Source organism: Pantherophis guttatus, chromosome 3 (genome assembly GCF_059756535.1).
Source record: "Pantherophis guttatus breed Tessera chromosome 3, ASM5975653v1, whole genome shotgun sequence".
NCBI classification, from domain to species: Eukaryota; Metazoa; Chordata; class Lepidosauria; order Squamata; family Colubridae; genus Pantherophis; species Pantherophis guttatus.
This window is the reverse complement of record NC_142065.1, coordinates 78,792,072-78,804,308: the sequence shown is the minus strand read 5'-3', so window position 1 is coordinate 78,804,308 and position 12,237 is coordinate 78,792,072. Positions and strand designations below refer to the sequence as shown.

The 12,237-nt window shown below is 34.2% G+C and overlaps 1 protein-coding gene across 2 annotated transcripts in view; it reads right to left on the bottom strand.

The window, feature by feature from the left end:
* SPATA1 (spermatogenesis associated 1) overlaps positions 1-12,237 on the bottom strand; it is a 34,688-nt gene that overhangs the window by 5,420 nt on the left and 17,031 nt on the right. For both annotated transcript variants that reach the window (XM_034437109.3, XM_034437110.3), the window contains exons 5-12: positions 9,108-9,161; positions 8,682-9,018; positions 7,879-8,115; positions 5,375-5,522; positions 4,963-5,023; positions 4,200-4,323; positions 1,757-1,882; positions 1,331-1,509 (exon numbers count right to left, since the gene is read on the bottom strand). In XM_034437109.3, the coding sequence (XP_034293000.2) occupies positions 1,331-1,509; positions 1,757-1,882; positions 4,200-4,323; positions 4,963-5,023; positions 5,375-5,522; positions 7,879-8,115; positions 8,682-9,018; positions 9,108-9,161 (1,266 nt within the window). The remainder of the gene's footprint in view (positions 1-1,330; positions 1,510-1,756; positions 1,883-4,199; positions 4,324-4,962; positions 5,024-5,374; positions 5,523-7,878; positions 8,116-8,681; positions 9,019-9,107; positions 9,162-12,237) is intronic.

Below are 12,237 nucleotides of genomic sequence, written 5' to 3'. Positions count from 1 at the left end.
GATGTCCTTTCCTCCTTTTTTATTCCTATCTGAATTTGTTTTCTTTACCATCATTATTCTTTTGTCTTGTTTTAGTTTTTAAATGTTTATAACAAATGCAAACCACCCAGAGTTCTTGGGATTCAGTAGCATATAAAATTAATAAATGTTTATTATTATTATTAATAAATTACAATGCTAAAAATGATCCTAGGTCAAAATAATGTAGTGATCTTTGAGATGACCCTGTTGCTATTAGTACTATTAGTCTTCTTAAATAACCCTTTTTTCCCTACTTAACATGGTCTTAAAAAATAGCTATAAGGAGACCATTGTATACTTGAGCTACTTAAGTTAAAGCTACCAAAGAGAAACAGATACAGATATTTAAAACATAGCAATTGCATTTTTTAAAAATAATTTTATAGCACCATTTTTTTGTGAAACATTGGACACAAACTAAAAAAAATCAGAATTGGAAAATTTCAACTTCTTCCCCCTCCAAAATATAGTGAGAACTTCACTGCATTCTATGTTCTTTTTCATGTTGTGATCAAAACAAAACAAAAATGGAATTCACATTTATCCTTAGTCAGAGAACTTTGCTTCTTTATCAGAGAAACAGTAAATGAATTATTGTGAATCTTAATTAAACCTTCAGAATGTTCTACAGTGTAATGCAGATATTTAATTCAACTGTGGGACTGAGTAGACACCACAAAGTAGATTTTCAGTATCTTCCTTAGAAATAAACATAAGAATAAGCATAAGGTATTCAGCCAGAATATATGAAATTGTGATTTAGCTGGAAAATAACCTTAACATTAGGAGAAAGTTTACTATGTGGGGAAAAAAACATAATAGAACATTTCTTAGACTAATTAACCAAATTGTTTTGATATTAGGAGGTCATGATTCATATGGGAAGTATTTAATTAATTTTAAACTTCATTCTCATGAATTTTAATGTTGAACTAGGAAGAAAATCTTATGTATACCATATTATAATGAGAGAATGAGGATTTAAATCATTTTAGCAACTTGTAACATTAATTCAACTCAAGGGAAAAGAACCTGCAAAATATTCTTCTTCATTCTTGCCAATAGTACTTTCTTTTTATTAATTAGAATCATGACATATTTATAGTAATTTATGTTAAATCATTATTAGAACATAAATATTGTTGTAATATGAGTTGAGTTAAATTTTTGAACAGCTTCAGCTTTAGGCATTTTTAATATATATCAGCAATCAGTCTGATTAAAACTGCATTAAGATTCCAAGATTTGCTGTACTGATGAACAAAATTTAGTTTTTATGGGCAAGGAAAGTTTAAAAAAAAATACTTACTTTTGAATTGGTGGTTTGGGTTAAATTATTTCGTTTTTTCTTGGTATCTCTAGCTTCCAGCTGCCTCATTAATTGTTGATGGTGTAATTCTAATTTTTCCTGTAATTTATTTAAAGTTTCCTCTGAGAAAACTGTGACTTTCTTCATTTCAAAATATTTTTTTTTCCAGGAATCACGGACTGCAAGATTAAAACAACAAAACATACATCATATATTCCTCAGAAAAAGATTCCATGCAGTTCAATAGCAGTTCAATAATTTATTCTAAACGAATGCATATAAATTACAGCTAAAGAATCAGGGAAGTATATATTTGATTCAACAAGTTAAAAAAAATATTTTTATAAAACTCAAATCTGTTGTTGGACAATATTTTTTATAGTTGTTGGTCAATGAAAAAATTGGATGTATCAACCTTGAACATACCATGGCATCTCCTGAGCTTGTGCTGTTCAATCAGGTTTTTCACTTTTTTAACCAATTCCTCTCTAGTTTTTTCCAGATGTCTTCTTTCTATCTTAATATGTTTCAGTTGCTTATGTAATTGATTGCCTGAGGAAGAAGAAATCCCATATTTATCATATTTGTAAAAGTTAATAATGAGAACAATTCTGAATAAAATTAGAGTAAAAATGTGCCATTCTTCTATTGGTTAACACAGGGTTGATCCACTACAATAAAATAAAATGAATCTAACCAAAGAGTGATTTAGTGGTTAGTGCTGGGTTGAAAAGGTTTATCTGTGTATTTACATTTGAAGCAATTGTCTGGTATGTGGGATCTACAAAAACAGATTACAGTACTCAGGAGATAATATGAAGGAACAATGACAGTGTCCAAACCTCTGTACTTTTATCAAAAAATTTTCCCCATACTTTGAATCATGACTTAAAGATGAAAATATATATATATTGACCTCTGCAAGAACGAATGGCAGAACACTGGAAAAAGTAAACTTTGGACATGTTACACGTTGCGCTGGCCCTCCAAGCCCATCGTACTACGTAGTTATGATGTTATTTTGCATTCAGGAGTCTGACAGCCCATGGATAAAAGCTGTTCTTCAGCCTGGTTGTGTGGCTGGCTATGCTTCTATTTCTCCTTCCCAATGGTAGGAAGGTAAAGAAGTGGTGACCAGGATGAGAGTTGTCCCCGAGAATTTTCCTCACTCTTCTAAGGTAGCGAGCCCTAGCGATCTCATCTAGTGGTATCAGGGGTCAGCCCACAATGTTTCTCTGTAATGTCTGTTTTTCTATCCACGGCTGTCAGGTTTATAGAACTTAAACAGAAGCTAACAACAATGTTTTAGTGTAAAATATAGATATCTGAACTATGGTCAGCATTTGGGGACACAAGGGGAAGGATAGGGAAGAATATATTACTAGCAACTACTTTTATTTTTTAATATGTAAATAGTTATTCTTCAGTTTTCTCCTATTTTGTCTTTCCCTTTTATTCATTTTTAGTAAATATTGTTAAAAAACTAAAAATGATGAAAAATTCATACACATACATACTAAATATATATACTTCTGTAGCTAAACTGTAAGTAAAGAAATGAAGACTTGAAAAACACTTTAAAGGATGCCTAAACTGATAAAAACAATAATACTCCTAGAATGTGTCTTGGACACACTTTTATTTTTGAAAGAAAATAATAGAAACTATGTAAGAGTCATTTATTGCTAATCTTATTTAGATCATGATCTGAATGTAAACACAAGGAATGCAAAATGCTACCCATTCACAAGAGGTAATTACTGTTAGGCTTGGAGAAGGAAGAGGACGCAACAACAACTTCAGGGAGAAAAACAAACAACCCAGTTAATGGTGATTGTCATCAGTGGACACAGAATGAGGACCAGTTGGTGGGGGAAAGAAAGAGAGGGTAAAGAAAAACAACAACTGAGTAGACCGAGTACAATGCTTCCATTCCTGAATAGAACTACTCCAAGTAATATGCTTTTTAGAGCAATAGTATGTGGGTTGCAAAAGTCCAGAGCACCACAAGAGGGCAGCAAACTCTTTCTCATATAGTTCTCATCAAAATTTTTACATTCGAATATCCTGTGCTTGGTAGATATGGAGATAGTGGCTAGACCAGTGATGGCTAACCTTTTTGCCATTGCGTGCCAAAAGCGTGGGGGGGTTGTGTGCGCGTGTGCCCACACCCATAATTCAATGACACCTCTCACCCCCGCACATGTGCACGTGACCCCCTGTGCTACCTCCGCTTTTGGCACATGATGGCAAAAAAGGTTAACGGTGGGCCCAATAGGCCTGGTAGGCCCATTATTTGCCCTCCCCAGACTCCAGAGGCTTTCTTGGAGCCTGGGGAGGGTGAAAACAGCCTTCCTCACCCCCTCCCCCGAGGCCCTCCGGAAGCCGGAAACGGCCCATTTCCTGACTTCCAGTGGGCCTGGAAGGCCCAAAAATCAGCTGGCCGGTGCGCACATGCACGCTGGAGCTGAGCTAGGGCAACGCTCACGTGCCCACAGGTATGGCTCCGCGTGCCACCTGTGGCACCCGTGTCATAGGTTCGCCATCACGGGGCTAGACAAATTCTATACCTGGAAAAAAAACCCATTTAGCCTTTTCCAGAAGTCACTTAGACAAAAAGAAGACATGAATGACACTGTCTGAATTATTGCCTTAAGAAAACGGTTGACAATCACAAATGACCCTTTAGAGGCTTTTCGATTATGTTTAGTAGACAAGTGAATACTGTACACACCATTGCTTTTGTTGCCTTCAAGCAAACCTGATCTCTTTCTTTAAAGGTAAGAGGGCAAAATCTCTACGATCCCTGCTGCTGAAACCTTTTGTGAAACCCCTAATCTCATGAGAGGTCTTGGACAGATTTCCTCACCTTCTGTTGGAAAATCTTTGTGAGGAAGTTGAGCTCTATTTACTGAGACAGCCAGAAGAGGTGGAGTAGGAGGGGAAAGATAGTGACTAGGATATGCGGAGTCATTTAGGTTATTCCCATCAGCCTAGGATCAAATAAAAATGTGTCAATGTTCAGTGTTATTTTTAGGATATAAGAACTCCAGGGCTGTAAAATCATACATGTAAAGTTCAAAAAGTCAAAGAAAAAAAAAGAAACAAGAGGGGCCTTTATGACATCTTAACAGAAGATGAGCCAAACCACAGGAAGCATTAGAAAACGACTTTGCCTGAAGTCAAAATGTCTAGAGCCAGCCCTGAGATCATGTGTAAGTGCATCTTGCATTACAGCAAATTTTTTCATTTGAATCATCTCTCAAACGTTAAGAGTGCCTAATCTACTTTAGATTTTGAATGTAGTCCAAAGGGTTTTACTCCTAAACAAACAGGCATAGGCTCATTCTGTCCCTATCTGTTACTTTATTATATCTATATTGTATACCTCTATTATATATAGAAAGAGAGAGGCAGAAAGTACTCACTGCTTGTAATGTATGTCCTACTTCAAAAACACTGCTTTCAAAATACAAAATTGGCTAGATATGATTAATCACAAGAATTATATGTAATTATAGTAAACCTTAATAAATCTTAAGTCAAAATTAATTCAACCCAAGAGACAGAAATGTGTTAACAAATCATTTTAACCAACTCAGTTGTGGTGCTAGACTCCCCTGGGAACATACCTGATTATTCTGCACATTACCAGGGTCAGTAGCAGTCTTGGTAATTCCAGGATGTTGTTGGCTACAGATGAAATTAAGGTAACAGCTACATTAGAAATAAGCCTCTGATTAAACTTGTTGGGGTTACAAGTTGTTTTGATTGAGCTATTAATCTGGAAATTAGCATAGTGAAATCAGACTGGAAGAGCCTTTTGGTGACAAACTAGATTAACAGCAAGTATTCTAAAGGTGCACTAACCTCACGCACAGGAAATTAAGCTAGATGAACTAGTTCTCATGCTTAATTATATTTATCTGAAAGCTAATTAAAGAGCTAGCTTTTTCCATTATTGAATATGTTAGAAGTTCTTAAGATGACTTCAATGACTGACATTGAATACTGTCAGCAGAAATGGCATATTTATTTCCGTACCTCCTCTTCTTGGGTGAGTATGTTATGTCTCGGTTTTCCAAGGATTTTGGGATTCCAGAATCAGCAGTAGTAGTATGCCTTCCATTTCCAATCCCTGTCAAATTCCCTCCATTTTCTGCATTTGTGTCCAACATGAGAGAAACCTCTTCTGCATCAAAAGTCAAAATATTACCTGCCTGTACATGAACGTATATGCACATATACAAATAGAGGAACACAGAACTTTTATTTTTGTCAATTGCCAACTAACAGCCTTAATACAGAGCAAAATTAGCTACTTTTTCATAGTCATCAAAACAAAAATACTTCCAATATTTTGAATAAATGAGAGTTCTCCAAACTCCACATATTTTCTGAATTAGTTAAGATACAGTTAAGATCTCATCAGATAAATGCTATCCACACCTGGATTTAAAAGATCACAAACATACTGTGGTGTTATACAGTATGCTCCCTTCCTAATTTCATCGATTGTCTTATAGTTTTCTGTCTATCCTTAGCCTTATTTGTTGTGATATGAACCAAACAGCTCTGGTTATTTCCAAACCCCAAACTACAGACACCATTCCATTTCAAAACAATCTCATGTCACAGATTGAAAGTTAAATGTAATCACATTTTTGCTCTGTTTTGATATCACTGCAAGCAATTATTGGAGAAGAGAGAACTGTGGCTAAGCAGAAATGATTTTAATTAGATGTGGTATTTTACAGGCATTTTACAAGAGAACTAAACTAACTTTAATATTTTCCTCTGATGTTGCTCTCAGCTTATCCCCGGTTCATGATTTAAGCAATCATCTATAATTAGTTTGTGTACCAGTAGTTGTCCCCCTTAATTTAACACTCCTGCAGCGCAACTTCAAAATGTGTAATATAATACTTCGCTCTCTATTAATTTACAGATGAAGTCAAATGAAATGACACAAAGCATGTTTGGGGCAAACTGGAAGGTGCTGGCATAGCCCCTCCATTCTGGTCTTCAGTCAGACAATCATATGACCATTTCCACCCCTAGATTCTGCCTTCCAATAAGTGCTTTGTAACCTTTTTCAAAAGCCTATTTTTTAAATCAAATCTTTATAAGCTTCCAGCCAGAGGGGAAGGGGAAGGGAGATGTCTCCCATTTGAGGAAGAGGACACATATTTTGTTCTTGAATTAATGGGATTTCTACATTCCCCCTTGACCCCTTTTTTATGGCAGTGTTTGCTTTCCTTCTTTCCAAACTATTTCTGCCCTGTATTTTTCTAACGTAATGTAAAAAAAACAAAAAAAACAACAACCCAACCACCCCTAATAGAAGAAAATTGCAAAGATGCATTTATAATTGGGATTCCCCAATTATAAATGCATTCTCCCCCCCCCCCCCCATGTTTCTTTAGTTCACTTTCTTTTGAACTAGAAGGATACCCAAATGAGATACAGGAACAGAGGCAGGCAAACCAGCCTATGGAAGCCAACAGGAAATCCCCAAACTGTGAAACTGGTAATAACAATGAACCAACCCCATTTATACTATAGTATTCCAATTGATGGATATTTTCCTAATATTAGTGATAAGTTGAAAGGAGTAGTAGCAAAGCCAGAGGAGAAAACAACGTTATATATCATATCTAATAGACCTAAAAAATTAGACATGGTTTGGCAGAGAGTTACAATAAGCACAATGAAGGCAGGATAGAATGATCTGGACAACCACTTTTATGATGGCATTGTTTTCTGTAAAGTCAAGGAAGGATGAATAGTGGTTTAACTCAAAGGCACATAAAATAAACATTAAGTATGAACTTTATCCCCCAACCTGGTATAAAATGAGGTTTTATAGTCCCTCCAAAAAGCATCTACTAACTGCAATGCACTTATCCATCTGAAGTAAAAAATTAAAATTATTAAAGTACAGAAAAGTACTAGAACAGGGATAGACAAATGGTTCCCAACCACAATCCAAGTGCAAGACACAATCCTGAGATGAAGAAGTGTTAAAAACTAGTGAAAGCATGTAAAGGAATACAGCCCTGTAGCACAGGAGGCGGCAAAAACCAAGAAATGGGATGCAGGCTGGATTTAAGCCATCAATTTACTATTTCCTGGATTGCATTTTCCTCATTTGTACACAACTGTCATCTACAGAATCTGAATGTAAAATTACAAAATGTAATTTTTCAATTACATCAAGAGCAGAAATGGTCACTTCAGGTTTCTAACGTGGTCTCATTTTAGGTCACCTAAGTATATTTCCAATACAGGTATCCTTGTATGAAACCTAGATCTACACCACCATTCATTCAAATAATTTATTGTAATCAACATATTAATGAAATGTTCTTCCACTTGAAATATCAGTATTCTCTATCATCAGGTCTTAGAAATGCCAGCTCCTTACAAAATGTATAAATTAGGAGAACAGCAGATAAAGTTATAACTGAATAAGTTCCTTACACTGCTAATAGCAGATACAAATGCAAATAAACATTATACGTGATACTTTATGCAATAAGGTATACCTTTTGTCTTCTGTGAGGTGTGACTTAGTGGAAACTGGTTGTTTTCCTCCTTTTCATGGTTCTGATCTATCTTTGGAGATGCAACTGTCTTTCTGTATTTTTCATCCTTTCCTGGAATATTATGCCTTTCTGGGATTGAAAAATCAGTCTTTTTCTGATATATTTTCACTGGTGCAGATTTCTTTGCAGAGTGCTGTTTTGATGATTCTATTTTGTTGATGTTACAATTGATTTTGCCTGAAAATGACACAATGATAAATTAATATACGTAGTTTGACATAGACAGTATTGTAAACTTCAGAAATCACTTTTTACTTTCTAATATAGAAAGTATATATATTTATATTTATTTATAATGTAAAGACGACATAATGTTAATAAAATATAAGACAAATCTTTTAGATATCCTATTTTCTAGAATATATATGAGAAACAACAATCAGATCAGATTAACAAACAAATATATGTTTACAAATATATGTATATATGTTTGTTTCTTCTGTCATGTTCTCATCATACACTAAATAGTAAACAGACGAAAAAGACCAAAATCCAAGATGCTTCTGTAACATGGCAGAGATGTCGGACACTGTCATAAATTATTATAAACTATATAAACATAAGGCAACCCAAAAGTTCCATTGCTCACTAATTGACATGTTTCTAGAATATCCTTAGGTACCCAATGTTCCAAGAGCTCATCTTAATCAATTATCTCCATGCTATAAATGTAACAATACAGAATTTTAGGAATTGAAACCAAAGAAAGCAGAAGAGGAAATATTTAAATTCTAAAGTCTCACCTTTCCTTTGATGTGAACTACTTTTTCCTTGAATACTTTCATTCTTTTCTTGCTCAGAGCTTTGCTTTTTATGTAGAACTGGAAGAGTTTCCTTTTCATTCCACTCACCAAAATCAGCTTTTTCCCGAGTTTGACTGAGATTGTTTTTGAAGGAGCTATCCAACATTATTGAGTTTGGATAACTATCAGGATTTGGTGAAATTAAACTATGTGGCCTTTCATATGATGCAGATGTAAGCACATATTCTGGATTATTATGGCGTTTCTCTGGAGTGGATGACAAAGATGAATAAATACTTTCTATTCCTGATAACAAATACAGTTCTGGATGAAATGCCTGCAGTATGGAACATGGTAGAAAATAAACTAAGAACTAAGAATGTTAGCTTTGTTCTTAAAATTGAAATAATAATATACTATACATACATATGGAGGAGCAAATGATTTCAGCTTCAGTTCCATCTCTTGTTTTGCTTTCACCTTGGAACATTACAACAAAGGCAATATTATCAAAATGCTTTCAATCATCCCATCACCTTTATTTATAGAAATTGGGCAAGATTCCAATTTCACATGAATAAAAAGACAATTTTGTCTCATTCTCCTGAAGTTCTATATAACTCAAAAATTTACCAGGAACAAGGGTTTTGAGCAGACACCTTTTCTTCTCCAGTAAATTATGTCCCAATCATAAAATATTACAGTGGTTTAAATGTCATATTCAAGAGTTATCAGAAAATTATAGATGATAATTGTAAAGAGTATTTGTATAAGATTTTATTTGTTTGCTTAGAGAAACTTTTTTGTGTTAATCCATTATTTTATTGATTTTTAATTTTAATTTTCATATCATTTTTTCTTCTCAATGTGATTGTCTTATACACTGTTTTGTGTAACCTTTATCCTTTTTTTAAAAAAAAAGTATTTCATAACACTTATTAAAAGAAAAAAAAATACTTTGGAAAACTTTAAAGCCCAGAATAATTAGAATTAAACAAATGTGATATAGATATAGCTACAGAGTTGCTTTGCAAATTATGCAGCAATTTCAACATTCTCAGAAATATGCTTATATTTGTAAAGGCCCAAATTGAAATGTATAAAAATAAATGACACCTGCAGAGAATACACCTAAGGCATGTGTTTTCAGCAAATTATAGTTTGCAGATTGGGACATATCTTTCGAATTTGCAAATGTCTATTCCCAACTCTTTCCCCCTCCCTTGCAAATTTTTTTTTATACAGTTTAGTTTGCCTTTAGTTTGTATAGTTTAGTTGAAATATTTAATGAAAAGAAGGATAGGGGTGACATGATAACAGTGTTCTGATATCTCAGAGAAGAGGGAGTCAAGCTATTCTCTGAAGCACCTGGTGACAGGACAAGCAATGGATGGAAATTAATCAAGGAGAGAAGCAACCTAGTACAAAGGAGAAATTTCCTGACAGTTAGAACAATTAATTAGTGGAACAACTTGCCTCCAGAAGTTGTGAAATCTCCAATACTTGAAGTTTTTAAGAAGAGATTGGACAACCATTTGTCTGAAGTGGTGTAGGGTTTCCTGTCTGAGCAGGGGGTTGGACTAGAAGACCTCCAAGGTCCCTTCCAACTGTGTTATTCTATTCTATTCTATTCTATTCTATTCTATTCTATTCTATTCTATTCTATTCTATTCTATTCTATTCTATTCTATTCTATCGTCCCCAATTTAGTGCTGTCAGATATGCTTCACTTCAATATCTAAATTGTCCTGACCACTTGAAATTACAAGATATGCAGTTCAATATATCTGGATATATAAAATATGATTTATGTATTATATTTACAGACATAAAACATGATCAACAGTAACTAGTTTCAGCATAAGGTAGGAGTTTAAAATGTAATTTTAAGTGTGTTTTGAATATTAATTAATGTCAATTGTAATTAACACTAGATACAATTGACATCAATAAAGATGCTGCATTGTATTACTAAATACAAACATCTCTGTTCATGAGGCTAACTGCAAAGCCGTAACAATTATTCCTGAGAAGTCTGAGGTAATACACAAGTTAGAAATGATTTCATTGCTGCTATTGCAGTGAATAAGATTGCAACTGGATTCCCTTCCTCATATAATAAAGTGTGTACCAGTAACCAGTGTCACTTCTGTACTTGTTTTGAACTTGTTACCATAAATCACACACACCATACTTAGGCAAATGAAAATTTAGTCAAATTTATAATGGAGGCAAGTGAAAAGGAGAACTAAGAGTAAATATGATTTGTTGTGACAGTTTTATCGATTATTACCAGGACCATCATCAGAGTCAGATTTTTCAAGCAGTTTTCAAGGGAGATGGATAAAATATGATTACACATTTATTGTCCATGTGGAATAACCTGAAAAGCATGTGGCAGATCAGGCAATTTAAGGAAACATGTTGTATTTCGCACAGCTAAGATCAGAAAAAGAACTGAAAAAAAAAAGCAAAGGTGGCAGGAAATAGCAAAAGCAACCCAAATGTCCTTACCAGTGAGCGTTCTAGACACTCAAAAGAGAAGTAACATTTAACTTTTCGGTTTCAGAATTATTACCACTACTGCATCAGTAACTAAAAACAAAACACCACCCATATGTTTTTAGAATCTCTTGGCATCTTAATTAAATTAAGTGAAATGTATATACCACCCAACTCCCAGTTTGGAAGTTTAAATAACCTTTCAGCCTCTTTCATGGTACTTAAGGAAGTTTTTACTATTCCCAGAAAAGCAGCCTTTTAAATGAGAACAAATCTTTAGCTCGCTTAGCTTTTTCATTTCCTCTGCAAACTAGTTAGAACTTCTTAACTGATAGATTGCTCTTGGAGTTATATTATGCAACCTTATAGAATTTTAGCAAATAAGCTTTGAAAGTCATTGTGAAGAGAGATGCCGAATGCGCAGTTCTTTTCCCCAAGCAGTAGTGCATCAGGCTTATTCTGGATCTCCTTTTAAAACATTATTCATTGTTTTAAAACATCATTCCATTATGGAACATAGATATTTTCTTTAAAATCCATGAAAAGGGCTACCCTTCAGAAATCCCTCATTTCTTAAGACTTCTCTGAACTATTAGGAAAGAAATATGGTGCACCCTATCTATAAAATAGAGCGTTCCAAATTATATTGGCATCTCCATTGCTCCTGCTGCTTTGTTGTATAGTTTCATTTGGAAATGCTTATTTTCCCAACGATTATTATAGGCCACAGAAATACATAAATATTTAAATATTTCAAATAGAGAAAAAGCTATAGATTTGTTATTTACAAAGTGGCTAGAAATTGCCTGTGGACATTCTAATCCATGAAATTCAGGCAGAATACAAGGACTTGTCATTTGCTGCCAAGATTAGTTTCAGATGTCCTTTACAGGAGGCCTGCACCGTGGTTAATAAAATGTCAGAATATATTAATTGTGTCACACAGTGCTATTCAGAAGTCATTACCCCAATATCATATTATTAATTTTGTTCCTAGGTGAGATTCTTGGTTATATTATATATGTTGATAATCCTGTAGGGTAATCAGCAAGAA